The sequence below is a fragment of the Gymnoscopelus microlampas genome (genome assembly GCF_963454915.1).
Source record: "Gymnoscopelus microlampas genome assembly, chromosome: 10".
Classification (NCBI taxonomy): Eukaryota; Metazoa; Chordata; class Actinopteri; order Myctophiformes; family Myctophidae; genus Gymnoscopelus; species Gymnoscopelus microlampas.
Genome location: NC_139947.1, coordinates 47,872,316 through 47,889,830, shown reverse-complemented (window position 1 = coordinate 47,889,830; position 17,515 = coordinate 47,872,316). Strand labels below are relative to the sequence as shown.

At 40.3% G+C, this 17,515-nt stretch overlaps 1 protein-coding gene across 1 annotated transcript in view; it reads left to right on the top strand.

Moving 5' to 3' along the window:
- LOC311054267 (metabotropic glutamate receptor 7-like) overlaps positions 1-17,515 on the top strand; it is a gene marked incomplete at both ends in the record, with an annotated part of 254,803 nt that overhangs the window by 178,912 nt on the left and 58,376 nt on the right. The window contains 2 exons of the mRNA XM_084070143.1: positions 12,423-12,519; positions 15,335-15,695. Of these exons, the coding sequence (XP_083926269.1) occupies positions 12,423-12,519; positions 15,335-15,695 (458 nt within the window). The remainder of the gene's footprint in view (positions 1-12,422; positions 12,520-15,334; positions 15,696-17,515) is intronic.

The window sequence follows — 17,515 nt, the reverse complement described above, 5'->3', positions numbered from 1 at the left end:
ATGCGTACCCCACAAGTAGTGCAGACTTTGAGGAACAGACATTTGTGAGGAAGAAGACATTTTAAAACAGATTGGGGGAGTTATTGTATATCTCAATGATGAAGATATTCAGGTTGGTGTTATGGTGCATTCACACGGGCAGATTAAAAGATACAGAGATACAAAAACACACTGCATCTTTGTCACTGTGTTGCTTTGTATCTGTGTTGCTCAACGCGGTCGCTGACGTCATCAAACGTGCGGACATCAGAGCTACAGTTGTATCTTTGTATCCTTGTATCTGGAAGTTGAACCCAGCTCAACTTGAATGTGTTGCTTTGTATCTTTGAATCTGGAAGTTGAACCCAGCTCAACTTGAATGTGTAGCTTTGTATCCTTGTATCTGGAAGTTGAACCCAGCTCAACTTGTATTTGTAGCTTTGTATCTTTGTATCTGGAAGTTGAACCCAGCTCAACTTGAATGTGTAGCTTTGTATCTTTGTACAGTATGTGGAAGTTGAACCCTGCTCAACTTGAATTTGTAGCTTTGTATCTTTGTATCTGGAAGTTGAACCCAGCTCAACTTGAATGTGTATCTTTGTCGCTATAGAGCTACAGCTACAAACGTCGGATGTATCTTTGTATCTTCATGTCACTGGTTTCCATTGTAAATGAATGGTAGCATGTATCTTTAAATCTGCCCGTGTGAACGCACCTTTAGGGTTAAGCTATAGGTTAGGTTTAGGGGTCGGAGTTGAGGTTATGCCGATTTTGTACGACTCGTGAGCTTGTAGATCACTTATTTTCAGGGCACGACACAACCAGTGTCGGAAAAAGTCTTTTGAAAATAACAGATCTACAAGCTCACAATGCGTCGCATCGCGACGCATTGTGAGCTTGTAGATCGGCTATTTTCAGCCGAAATGTATATACTGTAGGGCTGAAGTGGTTAATGTATGTTATGTAATAACAATCAAAATCTACAAAATAACTAGTAACTAAAGTTTTTAAATAATTGTAGTGGAGTAAAAGTACAATGTTTGCCTCTGAGATGTAGTGGAGTAGAAGTAAAAGTACTGAAAATTGGAGATACTCCAGTAAAGTAAAAATACCTCAATATTGTACTCAAGTACAGTACTTGAGTAAATGTACTTGGTTACTTTACACCACTGGACACAACGAGCATAACTAAATATGATGTAAAAAATGTTGTCGTACCAAGTATAGTAATAATGTGTGTGTGTGTGTGTGTGTGTGTGTGTGTGTGTGTGTGTGTGTGTGTGTGTGTGTGTGTGTGGGTGTGGGTGTGGGAGCTGACCCGTGGTCAGGGCAGGATCAATTCCGTGTTTGTTCGTGTTTTTACACAAAAATGAACAAATTGGACGAGCCTCAAAAGGTTGTTATGAACTTCACATAACAACTGAACTTCACATCACTAATTCACTTAATGGCAGCACGGTGCTGCACACAAACAACAACCCATAATAACAACCACGTCTGTAATGACTTTGCAATCTGCCCTCCCATGCTGTCATTTTGATTTCATGGCAGGTAGTTAGCTACATGCATTCCTTAACTCATTAAGACCGGGAATGCATCTGTGTAACCACTTTAACCATTATTATATACTTTGGGCTATTCAAAAATAGCAGATCTACAAGCTCATACTGTAGCTCTACAAGCGCTATGAGCTTGTAGATCTGCTATTTTTGGGAACAATCGTGGAAAATGTGTGCAAATCTTTGAATATATATGTGTTTTAAAGCGAACATTTTTATCTTTGATCTGTGCTTCAAAGATAAAAATGTGCAAAATGTTCTAGGGGGTCCCTCGAACATTTTGAGATGGGGGTCCGCGACCAAATATATATCATTTTGGGGGGTCCTTGACATGAAAAAAGTTTCAGAACCACTGATATTATAGCAACATACATTTTTTCAAAAAACTGTTAAGATTTAGAAGAGATTGGAATCCCCCAGAAGTAAAGATTTGAGTTACAAATGTTCGCTTTAAAAAGTATATATATTCAAAGATTTCCACACATTTTCACAATAAAAATAAATAAATAGCAGATCTACAAGCTCATAGCGCGGCACTCTGTGCCACGCTATGAGCTTGTAGATCTGCTATTTTTGAATAGCCCAAAGAAATCTTAAAATGACACACAGATGCATTCCCGGTCTTAATGAGTTAACACCACTTGACTTCGGGGATGTCAGGGCTGGTAATGGCATAAGACATTTCAAAACATTAACATTTGATTTGATTTTTTAAGTGCTTTCCTTATTGCTTTAATAATCTTTGTCAGTTAGGGTTATTATATTTTTTTTTCTTGGAATTGCCTACACCAAGGGTGTGCAATAATTCTCCATGTGGGACCACATGAGAAATTAATCAGGCTTCCGTTCAGGCCAGGCACCAATCAACTTCAACTTCCTTTTCAACGTGTATAGTTTCTTTTTTTTCTACAGGCTATGGCAGTTATACTTTAAACAGTGGTGGAAAAAGTACTAAAAAAGTAAAAGTAGCCATACCACAATATAGAAATACTCTGTTAGGGCACGCTCCCACCAAAACATGATCGGCTGCTGTTAAACGCAGGTTTTGCGTGGCCACAGTTTTTTGCAGCCAGCGGATTCTAAAAAACGGGAGTGACGCACCTGTCACTCACTTTCAGCAGCACTTTAAGCATATAACTGCCTCCAGCAGTTTTATGCTTCAAATGGACAAGTTGTGTAGAGCAGATAAACGCAAGGTCTGCGCGACATGCGGAAAGATCCGCTCTTGCGCGAATCCACGCATTTACATTGACAAAGCATTGGCAGATTCTGCCCCAGAGGTAAAATAAAAGTGCGGTGGGAGCGCGCCCTTACAAGTAAAATGCCTGTGTTCAAAATGTCACTCTAGTAAAAGTACAAAAGTATTGGCATCAAAATATACTTAAAGTACCAAAAGTACTAAAATGTTTGAACATAGCAGATCTACAAGCTCACAACGTGTCGCGTTGGGGCTAAAGTGGGGGCTAAAGTGGTTAATGTATGTTTTATAATGTAATAATTTATATCTGTAACTAAGTAACTAAAGTTTTCAAATAATTGTAGTGGAGTAAAAGTACAATATTTGCCTCTGAGATGTAGTAAAAGTAAAAGTACTGAAAATTGGAAATACTCCAGTAAAGTAAAAATTGTAAAAAAAATATATATTTAAGTACAGTACTTGAGTAAATGTAATTAGTTACTTTACACCACTGGTCTGCTGCCGCTCTTTAGCTCTTTTTTATTCTACATTTTTTATCCCACGGTTTTGTAACCCTTTTTCACCCGGTGCCAATTTTCGAAGTGATCCTGGGCACTACACCAGCCTAGGGAGCCAAGGGCCGAGCTCATGCCTCCTTCAATGCATGAGAGCCAACTGACCTTCTTGTCACCTGACAGAGGGGAGTTTCCCCGGTAGGACGTAGCGCGTGGAAGGAACACGTTATTCCAACCAGTTCCTTTCCCCTCCATCAGGCGCACCGGCTGTCATGGGGGAGGCAGTATAGTGACCAGGATTAATTACTACATGTTTTTGTGAGGGTATTAACTACCCTAGTAGACACGGGGAGAACATGCAAACTCCACACAGAGTGGGCCCTTTCGCCAACCCCACCTAGGGTATGGGCGCTGATGACGCGGAGGAGAGAACACGTGCCCACAGCGTCCCCGGCGGGAATCGAACCCAGGACCTTCTAGCTGTGAGGCGCCAGCGCTACCGAGTCGGTAGCTCTTTTTAATCACATTTTTTAGCCCTTTTTAATCACAGCTAAAGTGCTAGCGGCTGTCTTTCATTGTCTTTCCATCACTGGAATCCACAAGGCGAGGCTATTTGTACGGCACTTTTCAACATCAAGGCAATTCAATGTGCTTTACACAAAACATCAAGCTAAAGGAAACCCATTATAAAGTGATATTAGGATACATAAAATACAACAAAAACATAACATAAAACATAACAAATTCAATTCCAGTGCAGAGGAGGAAGAAAACGAAAACGATAACTCCATGAAAGACAGCGGCATACAGAAAGGTCTTTAGCTGTGATTTAAAAGAGCTAAAGAGTGGCATGCAGACCAGTGGTGACTTAAGTACATTTACTCAAGTACTGTACTTAAGTACAATTTTGAGGTACTTTTACTTTACTAGAGTATTTCCAATTGTCTATACTTTTACTTCTACTCCACTACATCTCGGAGGCAAATATTGTACGTTTACTCCACTACAATTATTTGAAAACTTTAGTTACTAGTTACTAAGCAGATACAAATTATCTCATTATAAAACATACATTAACCACTTTAGCCTTATTTAATACCTAGGCTATTTGAAAATAGCAGATCTACAAGCTGAGCTTGTAGATCTGCTATTTTCAAACATTTTAGTACTTTTACATTTGCCACTTTAAGTACATTTTGATACCAATTATTTACTACTTTTACTCAAGTCAATTTTGAATTCTGGACTTTTACTTGTAACGGAGCACTTCTATATTGCAGTATTGATACTTTTACTTAAGTAAAACATTTGAGTACTTTTTCCACCACTGCAGCAGACCTGTGGTATTCTGGGAAATGTGTTCCAGATATAGTGATGCATAGAAACTAAACGCTGCTTCTTCCACGTTTAGTGTTGATTCTAGAGACAGAATTAAGCAGACCTTTCCCGGTTGACCTGAGTGGTCTGAGATGGTTCATGATATCACAGTAATCGCAGAATATAGGGATGCTGGGGTTCAAGTGGTTATTAAAAGAATGCAGGTACGTCACGGGCTCTCAGAAGGTGGGGGGGACGGACTTTCGGTGGACTATTACTATACCCCTTATTTTACACTTTGGCTATTCAAAAATAGCAGATATACAAGCTCATAGCGCGGCACCGAGTGCCGCGCTATGAGCTTGTAGATCTGCTATTTTTGAAAAATCGTGAAAAACATTTGTAACTGTCAAATGTAAACACATTTTGTATTTTCAAAATTTTGAGTTTTTTGGGCGGATTTTGTTAGGTTTTTTTGTTTTTATGTTTTGGTTACTTTATTTCGGTTTTAGGGTTAGAGTTTGGTTATTTAATTCTTATTTTTGCCTGATTTTACCGATTTATTATCAAAAAAAATGTTTTTATTTTTTCAAAAAGTGGGGGGTATGAAATCATGGATCTGTGAGAGTGAGGGTGTCGCGTCGTACGCACAGTGAATGGCCGTGACGCCCCTGAAAGAATGCCTTTGTAGGAATTGCAAGAAAGAACGTATAGTGCGTAGCAAAAAATCCTGAAGGGGGGCGTCAACAAGTGTCACTTGGTAGCGGTGGACATCTTGGTGGGTCATAAACAGCTTGACTTAACTGACTTAACATTGACTTTTGCCCCACTAATAGAGTACAGAAGTCCTGACGTCACTCGTCCATCCCCTGGTTCATAAAGTCATTTCTCTATGGAGAATAACATTGGGTCATCTTAGAATCGTCTCATATAAGAATTGTGTTCCAAAAATAAACAAACTGTCTCTGCGATATTGTCAGGGAGGAGGTTCTGTTTCGTTTATGATAGTCAGTCACTTATATTTGATACAGTCTGTTTCTGGCACAAACTTTACTAATTCGGTGAAAGTAACATTAGCGTTTTCCCACCGTCAGTTGATGCTTCATATCCATATGAGTCAAACCGCCGGGATCACTTGTTTATTTTTGGAACACAGTTCTAATTTGACGCGATATTAAACACGTTTATGGGGATTCAGAACGAGGGGAAAAAAAACGCGACCCAGGTAGGATGTATAAATTACGTCAGACTTCGGTGCTCTATAGACCAATTATTTGTTTACCAACATTGAGACAGGTGATTGTTTCATGCAATCAACACTTCCCAACATATTGTTTCGGGGTGCGCTGGTTTCAGTTCATTCTCCTCTTGTGTGTTGGCTAGTGAGGCGCGCGTCCTAGCGAGACCTGACAGAATGGGTTTCATTTGGTGCCGGACTGCGCACGCGTACTGGTTCTTATCTGTGTGACCGTCGTCTGTTAAGGGGTCTATACACACACTGCACTCATACTGACAACACAACTCACACACCTGTTTCCTATTACCTCTAACCAACCCCCCCCCCCCCCCCACTCTCTAAGAGCCCATGGTGAATTATGCCCCAAGACTGTCACTACACCTTCTTTTATTAACAGCTTGAACCACAGCATCCCTATTGTGGAAGCGACGTGTTGTGTGTGCTTGTAGAGCTGCTATTTTTGGCGAAGAGATTTGGTGTGTATATTGGATAAAAATCGGTCCAAGGACAGTTGCAACTCAGGTCAGTTTTTACTAGTAAGAATAGAGGGTTTAAGCGGTGAATTCTTTCTGTGTTTCATGATCTTGTGAGCCAGTAAATAACGAGTCCTGTCCAGACCATCATTTGTCACATGGAGCTTGCTGAAAAGTCCTTGCTGTTTCTGCCATTGTGACAGTAACTCTTCTGATTTACTTGCCTTCTCCGCGGGGTGACAAGTTCTTATAGTTTTTCATTGCCACTCAGTGACAGGACAGGCGTTGGTACTACGTGCACAATGACGTAGACTGCTGTCCTGGATGGCAGTGTTTGAAACCAGTGGTGGAAACTGGAAAGTACATTTACTCAAGTATTGTATTTAAGTATGATTTTGAGGTGTTTTTACTTTACTGGAGCCTTTCCGATTTTCAACACTTTTACTTCTACTTATCACAACATCTCAGAGGCAAATATTGTACTTTTACTCCACTACAATGATTTGAAAACTTTAGTTACTAGTTACTTTGCAGGTATAAATTGTTATATTACAAAACATATACAACTTTTTCATGCCAAGGACCCCCAGAATATGTATTTGGCCGCGGTCCCCCATCTGAAAATGTTTTGTACCAGGCACCCACAGAAGTGTTTAAAAAAAAAACAACATATGAAAAAAATCTTTCAACACTTTAAAGATTTTTCAAAAATGTTTCAAAATAGCAGATGTACAAGCTTGCAGCACTGGCACGAATTGACGTGCTGTGAGCTTGTAGATCTGCTATTTTTGAGAACCACTGATCTAAACCACTGTTCTGAATCCTAAGAGTTATCTGAAAAACATATGTTGTTTATTTATTATAGCTCAAATCTAAAATAACACAAACACTGAGGAGTAGATCGAAGATAAAAATTGCATCAGAAGTTACAAGGTTGAGAATCTCTGCTTTAAAGGGCAAGGCCACTTTGGTAGAGGTTTGAGTTGTGTAGTTACCTTGCCATGATGTAACTCCAAAGGTGGACAAGAAATCAAAAATGATTGCTCCATTGATTAGAAATGAATAATTTAAAATATGCTCCTCATTGACTTACATTGTACGGTAAAACAGCTTTAAAAGTCACTCTTTTACCACGTAGACGAACACAAACAAAGCTGATTCAGACAATATAGAACATCGCAAAATCCAGTACTACGGTTTCTTTTTTAAATAAAAATGTCAACTTCCTGTTGATTTTTCTATTTGAAGATCCGTTTCCGGATCCGCGGATCCTGTCCGTGTTTTCTTCCTCATAAAAAAACCTAAATCAACAGGAAGTTAACATAAAAAAAAACAGTAGCCTACTGGGTTTGGTGATGGTCTATATTGACTGAGAGCTGTTTCACCGTACAATGTAAGTCAATGAGGAGCATATTTTGAATAATTTATTTCTAATCAATGGAGAAATTATTTTTGATTTCTTGCCGACATTTGGAGTTACATCATGGTACAACCCAAACCTCTACCAAAGAGGTAATGCCCTTTAAGCCAGGAGTATTATCAGAGCCGTCCTTGAGTGTACCTCCTATGAACGTGAGTGCAGATTAGAATGCTCCACTTTAGTATGACTGACTGACTGACAGACATTCCAGAAGCCATTAGTGGCTTCTGGAATGGCGTCTCAGGTACTCGCTCTGTCTGATTGAAGACAGTAATAACATTATGAATAGAAATATGCCTTTGCTAAAGTCTGCCCCACAATAAGCATTCACACACAGTAGGCAGTAAATCCCAATTCTCCTTCATATTTGCTCAGAACTTTTCGCCTCTAATTCATGTTTGTATTCCGTTCTGTTTGCTTTAGGCGAGTGTCTTATTTCATACCTCAGTGGCTCGCCGTGTTCTTTATTAACCCATTGAGACCGGGAACGCGTATGTGTGTCACTTTTTAGATTTCTTTGGCAAATTTAGAAAAATCGAGTTTTTTTTTGTGCAAATCTTTGAAAGTATACTGTACTGTATATATATATATATATATATATATATACATTTTAACTCAAATCTTTGCTTCTGGGGGTCCCTGGAGCAAAATATTTTGAGATGGGGTGTCCGTGGACAAATAAAATACATAATTTTGGGGGTCCTTGACGTGAAAAATGTTTGAGAACCACTGATATATAGCAACATACTGTAAGTAAATACAAAAATAAAATACATGTTAGGATTTAGAAGACATTTTTAGAATCCCCCAGAAGTAAAGATTTGAGTCACAAATGTGCGCTTTGAAAAATATATACATTCAAAGATTTGCACGCATTTTCACGATTTTTCCCAAAAAAATAGCAGATCTACAAGCTCATAGCGCGGCACTCGGTGCCGCGCTATGAGCTTGTATATCTGCTATTTTTGAATAGCCCAAAGAAATCTAAAAAAATGTCACACAGATGCGGTTCCCGGCCTTAATGGCTTAAATGACAATATCCCTCCCTTCGCATTGCGTGCCTTTGCTTTTTCTTTTGTTTTCATTTCACTGAACAAAGGTGATCCCTGTTTCCATGGTGATTTCAATTACTTTCAAGTATTGAGAAGACGAGTCCCGTTAGACAAAAAGGACAGGAGAAAGTGCCCGGCGATGCTATTTTTAGGCGGTTCCCATGCCTTATCATGCATTCTGCTGATGGTTTGATGTCTGATGAAAAAGTATGGGTGTGTCTCACACTGTGGCAGAGAGGGGATACTAAGTATCAAGTGGGGGGGGGGGCTTTGCTCAAATTGTGCTCCAACACTTAGACGTTGAACGTTATGCCTGATTTACACTTGCCTCGCAGTGTTGGGAGAAGTGCACTGATTGTTATTTTCTTTTTTTCCTCCTTTAACCCATTCAAGCCCGGGAACGCAACTGTGTCATTTTAGATGTCTTTGGGCTATTCAAAAATAGCAGATATAGAAGCTCATATCGCGGCATGAGCTTGTAGATCTGCAGTTTTTTTTTTTTTTTTAATCGTGGACATTATTTTTGTGCAAATGTTTGAATATATATATATTTTTTAAAGCAAATATTTTAACTCAAATCTTATTGCTTCTGGGGGATTCTACAAATGTCTTCTAAATCCTAACAGTTTAAAAAAAAAATATATATATACTGTATATGTATTTGGCTGCGGACCCCAATCTGAAAATGTTTTGTTCCAGGGACCCCCAGAAGCAAAGATTTGAGTTACAAATGTTCACTTTGAAAATATATATATTCAAAGATTTGCACACATTTGCACGATTTTGTTGTGAAAAAAAAATAGCAGATCTACAAGCTCATAGCGCGGCACTCGGTGCCGTGCTATGAGCTTGTATATCTGCTATTTTCAAATAACCCAAAGATATCTTAGAATGACACGGATGCGTTCCCGGGTCTTAGCGGGTTAAAACGGCACTCTCCTGTAACTTTCCTCCTCTACCCCGCATTTGAACCCGGTTTCCTCCACTAGTTGAGCTAATAGAGCCTGGCTTCTTGCTCAGGGGATACGTTTTATATTGACTTTCGGGTCAAAATTCGTGTCAGATCCTGTGTCTGGGTGAGACATAGTAGCCCCTATGGAACCTCTCCCTCCGCTGTATAGCCCCGAGATGAGGTTCCTCGTTTCCCTCTGCCGTTTGAGCAGGACATTGTCGCACATTTTCCACTTTACATGTTTCTTACCCCTTTCTGCACATCGTAAAGTAAAGCTTTTCTGCAATTCTCTCAGATGTTTTAAGTTCTAGCGCACCATAAAATCTATCCAACGAGTTGAAGAAAGTATTTAATTTGCCTCGGTCTTCATCCGGTTACATGTTTTTTAAGACATTGCGCAAGAGTTGTGCCCATCGAGATAACATTACTGATTCCCCTACTGGTCAAATGTTGAATTGCATCTTCTAATGCAAAATATTATGGAACCGGCTGAGGACCGAGGCAAATTAAATACTTTCTTCAACTCGTTGGATAGCTTTTATGGTGCGCTAGAACTTAAAACATCTGAGAGAATTGCAGAAAAGCTTTACTTTTTGGATACGATGTGCAGAAAGGGGTAAGAAACGTGTAAAGTGGAAAATGTGCGACAATGTCCTCAAACGGGAAACGAGGAACCTCATCTCGGAGCTATACAGCGGAGGGAGAGGTTCCGTCGGAGCTAGGTGAGACATGAACTTTGACGCGATCTAAATGTCTCAATAGAAGAGCAGGGAGGCAAAATACAACCACCCCAATTGTAAGTTATATCGTGTTAACATATTCTATCATACAGATGTTTTTATTTTTATTTTAAGAACAGTACTTGGGTAAATGTACTTAGTTACTTTACACCACTGCCACGTGTATATATATATCAGGCTTTCATTATTCTGAACCCGTGGCCTTTCACCGAGAGGCGCGTGGCGACGTACACTTCATCATTATCAACGTGACACCTTATCTACGGTGCCGCTGCACCCATCCATCCATTTATCTCCCTTTTCTCTCAATTCCAGTCAATTCACTTCCATTCAAAGGAGCTTTATTGGCACGAGAAAACATATGTTTGCCACAGCAAATGTGAAATTAAAACCGTGGAAAAAACCTCACAAGGGAACGAAAAGGGAAAGTGGAAACAGAGCCGTGTCACTTTTCTACTTAGAAAAGCTGGCTTACGGAAAAAAAAACACAAAATGCATTTGATGTTAGAAATGATTACACTGTAGGCAAGGGTAGCTTGGTATAAACAGTGGTAGAAAAAGTACCTCGCATATTTTACTTAAGTAAAATTATCAATACTGCAGTGTGCTATTTTCAAATGGCTGAAATGTACATAGGGCTAAAGTGGTTAATGTATGTTTTGTAATAATAATACAAGTCTACACAGTAACTAGTAACTAAAGTTTTCAAATAACTGTAGTGGAGTAAAAGTACAATATTTGCCTCTGAGATGTAGTGGAGTAGAAGTAAGAGTACTGAAAATTGGAAATACTCCCAAAAAGTACATTTACTTAAAGTAAATGTATTAAGTTACTTTTACACCACTGCTGCTGCTGGGTGAAGTACAGCAATGTGCAAACACATTAGCAAGATTCATGAGCTGTTGTGGCGGGAGAAGGATGTCCGATAGAATACATTGTCCTTAAGGACTACTAATCATAATGCAGTTGATCTCAGGCCTGTACTGTACGCATAAACAGAGCAACCATTAAATACATCTGCAAAACAACAGTTTTAGTGTGCCATTTCAAATGCATTTAACAAAGTGCTGCTATTTGTTTCAAAGGCTTTATACCCAGTGGTGTAAAGTAACTAAGCACATTTACTACAAGTACCATACTTAACTCATTGAGTGCCAGAATTGCCAGAATTATTTCAGAATGATGTTGTCCCAGTGCCAGCGTTCTTTTGACAGAAAACAAAAAGTGCTTAGGAAGCGAGATACAGCCTTTTTCAGTTCTAAGTTAAACAAGGAGTGGATGGAGCTGCTAATCTTCAGATGATGATGAAAAAAAAAATGTTTTTTTTTTTTTTTACTATTTTTTCAAAAACACGTCAAACACGTCATTGGCTCGTTGAGCCATAGCGGTAAAAACACGTTAATGGCACTCAGGGGGTACATACACACATCTCCGTTTGCTGGCGTGAAACGGGTCGCTACGAAACGGAAGCTCTTGTTCCGGATCCGGCAATTTTGTTATGTATACAAATGTGTTGCGGAAACCGGATGTGCTTTTACCGGACCGGATCGCGTCCGTCTTTCCATTTTTTTAACCCAATGAGTTAAGTACACTTTTGAGGATGTTTTACTTTACTGGAGTATTACCCATTTTCAATAGTTTTACTTCTACTCCACTACTTCTCAGAGGCAGTATTTTTTTTCCCACTACTGGCGGCCCTGACATGGCCCCTGGGGGGCCCCTGGTGTGACAATTGTCATGTCAGACCCCCTGATCAAGTTTTCAAGCTCTCTCTCTGTGTGTTTTGTTATCTGTGGGGAGTACAGTAATAATAATAATAATGGATTTTATTTATAACGCACTTACATTTACTGGAAATCTCAAAATGCAAAATACACAGTATGTGTGTCTCTGATTTCTCTGATGTCTTTTCTCTCTCTCTCTCTCTCTCTCTCTCTCTCTCTCTCTCTCTCTCTCTCTCTCTCTTGTCTCCTCCTGTCCTCTGGGGGGCGTCTCTCTCAGCTGGAGGACCTCCAGTGGCCAGACGGCGAGCAGGACGTGCCTATCTCCGTGTGCAGCCTGCCCTGCAAGACGGGCGAGAGGAAGAAGAGAGTGAAAGGTACACAGTGGTGGATCTACTCTCTGTTAACAAGTGGAATGTCTGCATTCAAAGGCTGGCATCAAAATACAGTGTGCTTTAAAGCCACAATTATAAAATGTGTTATCCCATCAAGACCGGGAAAGAATCAGTGTCATTTTTAGATTTCTTTGGCTATTCAAAAAATAGCAGATATACAAGCTCGTAGCATGGCACTCGGTGCCAAGCTTGTATATGCTATTTTAGAAAAATAATGTTGTTTTTTTGAATATATGTATATTTTTTAAGCAAACATTTGTAACTGAAAAACATATGTTGCTATATCAGTGGTGCTCAAATCTTTTCATGTCAAAGACATTGGCCAGACTGATAACGTGGATTCACTCTCCACGTTCCTCCCCGGTATCAGTCTGGACTTAGGCCCATAGGGAGCGAGTATGAGAAATCAGAAAATGATTGGGCTATCAGTGACTGCGTTTCAACTGCAAGAGTGAAAAGCATCAAAATCATTTTCTGATTTCTCATACTCGCTCCCTATGGGCTGAAGTCCAGACTGATACCGGGGAGGAACGTGAGAGTGAATCCACGTTATTAGTCTGGCCAATGCCAGGCTAGCCGACCCCCCATCTCAAAATATGTTGTTCCAGGGTCCCCCAGAAGCTTTGAGAAGATTTGAGTTACAAATGTTCCCTTTAAAAATATATATAAATTAAAATATTTATTTTTTCAATTATTTTTGAAAAATCTGTGAAAAATCATTTAGATAAAAGTTTAACTCAAATCTTATCTTGTGGGGGTCCGTGGCACAAAATCTTTTCAGATGGGGGTCTATGGCACAAAATCTTTTCAGATGGGAGTCTATGGCATTGGTTCTCAAAGACCTTTTATACTTTGGGCTATTCAAAAATAGCAGATATACAAGCTCATAGTGCGGCACCGAGTGCCGCACTATGAGCTTGTAGATCTGCTATTTTTGAAAATGTGTGCAAATCTTTGAATATATATTTTTTAAAGCAAACATTTGTAACTCAAATCTTTGCTTCCGGGGGTCCCAGGAACAAAATATTTTCAGATGGGGGTCCGTGGCCAAATACATATTGTGGGGGTCCTTGACATGAAAAAGTTTGAGAACCACTGGTCTATGGCACAAAATCATTTCAGATGGGGGTCTATGGCACAAAATCTTTTCAGGTGGAGTTCCGTGGCCAAATTACATACTGTAGACATCTGGGGGTCCTTGACATGAAAGAAAGTCTGAGAACCGCACTGACTCACACCAACTTCAGGGACGTGCAGCAGAGAATGTTAATGTTACGCTACGCCTCGCTCAAACTAAGTATAATCAAGCATTTACCGGAGATGCGCCGTATATACGCCATGGATTTATTTCTGCACAGAGGGTAGAACTCTTTCAACATGAAACGGCTTCATTCAAGTTCAGGAGAGTTCGGAAAAGGTTATTCTCTTGAATGCTGCCTTCGGGTATACGGCATGGAAAGGAAAGGAAAGGAAAGGGGGGTATTTGCATTTCTTTCACCACAGTACATGCTGCATTCATGGTCTGGAGAGGGCAGGGGGCTTAAGCTCTCTTTGATGTCAGTGGTGGAAAGTAACTTAAGTATATGTACTCAAGTACTGTATTTAAGTAACATTTTTAGGCACATCTACTTTACTGGAGTATTTCCAATTTGCAATACTTTTACTTCTACTCCACTACATCACAGAGCGGCAAATATTGTACTTTTACTCCACTGTAATTATTTGAAAACTTGAGTTACTAGTTACTTTGTAGATTTTGATTATTATTACAAAACCACTTCAGCCCCATTTAAACTTTGGCAGATAGAAAAAAGCCGATGTACAAGCTCACAACACGTCGCAAAGCGACGTGTTGTGAGCTTGTAGATCTGCTATTTTCAAAGGATTTTATACATTTCAAAACTTGTGAATTGGGACCCTTTGCATAAGGAGTACTTTCACTTTTGGTAATGTAAGCACATTTTGATAACAATACTTACGTAGCTACTTTTACTCAAGTACATTTTGAATTCCGGACTTTTACTTGTACCAGAGCAATTTCTACATTGCAGTATTGGTACTTTTACTTAACCCTTTACGTACCCCCAGAAGCAACGATTTGAGTTACAAATGTTTGCTTTACATTACATTACATTACATTACATTACATTACATTACATTACATTACATTACAGTCATTTAGCAGACGCTTTGATCCAAAGCGACAATAAGTGCATTCAACATAGGTAGGGAACGAAACTACTAATCACCAGAAGTCTTAAGTGCATTTCCTGCAAAAACAAGCAACCAAGAGTGCAATATATCAGCTACCTACTTTCTTAAACAGATGAGACAAAATAGCAAAATCAAATGAGCACGAGCTAAAACAAGTAAGTGTATCGACTAAACAAGATCTAGTTAACAACAAGTAGGCCAGGCAAAGAAGAAGGGTAGTGTTTCCTGATATGGCACATATATAAAAATATATATATAAATATATATATATTCAAAGATTTGCACACATTTTCTCGATTTTTCAAAAATAGCAGATATACAAGCTCGTAGCGCGGCACTCGGTGCCGCGCTACGAGCTTGTAGATCTGCTATTTTTGAATAGCCAAAGTGTAAAATAATGCTTTTTTTTTAGCTCAAATCTAGAAATGACACAGATGCGTTCCAGGTCTTTATGGGTTTTAAGTCAAACATTTTAGTACTTTTTCCACCACTGTTAGATGTCTGACAGGATGTGTGCACGTTGCCTGCAGTACTATGAGGTGTATAAAACGTACATAATCGTACTTTTCTCCGCTGTATGAAGGTATGCCGTGCTGCTGGCACTGCGAGCTGTGCGACGGCTACCAGTACCAGCACGACGAGACGTCGTGCCGCCTGTGCGCCTACAACCTGCGGCCCAACGCCAACCGCACGGCCTGCCAGCCCATCCCCGTGGTCAAGCTGGAGTGGAGCTCGCCGTGGGCCGTCATCCCCGTCTTCCTGGCCATCCTGGGCATCGGCGCCACCATCTTCGTCATGGCCACGTTCGTGCGCCACAACGACACGCCCATCGTGCGGGCGTGCGGCCGCGAGCTGAGCTACGTGCTGCTGACGGGCATCTTCCTCTGCTACATCATCACCTTCCTCATGATCGCCAAGCCCGACGTGGGCGTCTGCTCCTTCAGGTTTGATGGGTTTATTTTATTACATTTAAAAAAAAAAGATGCTTTATTGTTAGTTTTAGTTTTCTTTATTGCATTACGGTAGGGGTCTTCAACAGGGGGTCCGGGGCCCCTACTAGGGGGTCCTCAGAGTTACTACAGAGTTACATTAACCACTTGAACCCTAGCATCCCTTTTCTGAGGAGAACTTCAGCCAAAAATAGCAGATCTACTATCGGGTCTACGATCGGCTATTTTTGGCAAAGAGTTATAGGTGTAGGGGAAAAAACACCTATAACTGAAACACAATTTTATACAATATAGAGGGGGGTCCCTGCTTCATCTCTCTCTCAGCTAGGGGGTCCTTGGCCGTTGAAGACCCCTGCATTCCGGTTAGGGGTGTCCGATATTATCGGTCGACATTAGCATAAAAATGTAATATCGGTATTGATTTTTTTTTTAATAAGTTACAGGAGTTCTTACTGTATGGTGGGTGTGTGTGTGATATGAAATGTGAGTTCACCATAATCACAGTAATCCTTAATCATATTCCATCATATTCAAGGGCTTTTGGAGAGAAACGAGACAGACTAGCCTGGTAAACCCTCCCTCCGGAAATCTCATTTCCATTTGATTTCAGAAAGGAGTCTGGTCTGAAACGCCTTTCTCCAATAATCGCTCTGCTCGCCGAGCCGACGAGCCTATCAGCGTCGTCGCTCATTGTTCTGTGATTGACAGCGACAGTTGGCCAATCAGGTGGCGAGTTCGAGTGAGCCCGAATGAACCCGAGTGCAGCCTGAGAGCCGCCGACAAAAGACGAACGGCAGCCATTGTTGTTTGTGCGAGTGCCTTCACTTCTTACTTTCAGTTTTATAACGCTTTCAAACTTCTTTTTTGAGGCACGGAATTTACTTATAAGATATCGTTTGGATAGAATTTAGTTGTTTAACTTCATATATGTGGTCAATGAATCATGACAGAGCCTATTTAAAAATATAAATTTAGAGAACCGGCAGGGGCGGGGAGTGACACGCATGTATCCCAATAAGGCAACCTATTTTCGGCATGGCCGTCCCAAAAGTCCCGTTGCGTCACATAGTCTGGAGCTCGTCAAAATGAACTGCTCATTGGCTGAAGGGGAAAACGATCATTGGTTGAAGGGGTTGTCGGTCAACGGTATTACTCCCGCCCAACTCCAGCCCACAGCGATTATTGGAGAAAGGCGTTTCAGACCAGACTCCTTTCTGAAATCAAATGGAAATGAGATTTCCGGAGGGAGGGTTTACCAGGCTAGAGACAGACTCCTGTCTCTTTCAAATTAGAGCACTGCAGAGGGCAGGTGTGTGTGTGTGTGTGTGTGTGTGTGTGTCCAGCTGACGCTCGTTGATGCTCGTTAATGTTATAGGCATCAAGGCAATTATGCTTCTGCACTGTCAAATAGGCCTACATCTAATGTAAGATTAGTGGGACTCATTCAAATGACCACCAGTGAGTCCTCACTTTATTGAAAACCTAACAACATCACTGTATTATATTAGATTTATTAGATATTATATTGATATTATAGATATTTTATTTTATTAGATATGTAATGTTGGTACCTGACAATTAGTTGACTTTTGGTGAAAAAGCCTGCATATATCTGTATCGGTTTATATCGGAAATCAGGACTTGAACAATATCGGTATATATCGGTAAAAAAGTCAATATCGAACATCCCTTTCAAAACGCACATCTGCAGTCAGAGCTGTAGTTCCCATCGATCCCATAGCCCGAGGGGACGGGACCGGCGGCTGAGGCTGGGATTGGTCGAGGCACAACACGACTCCCTTTTAGACGAAGAC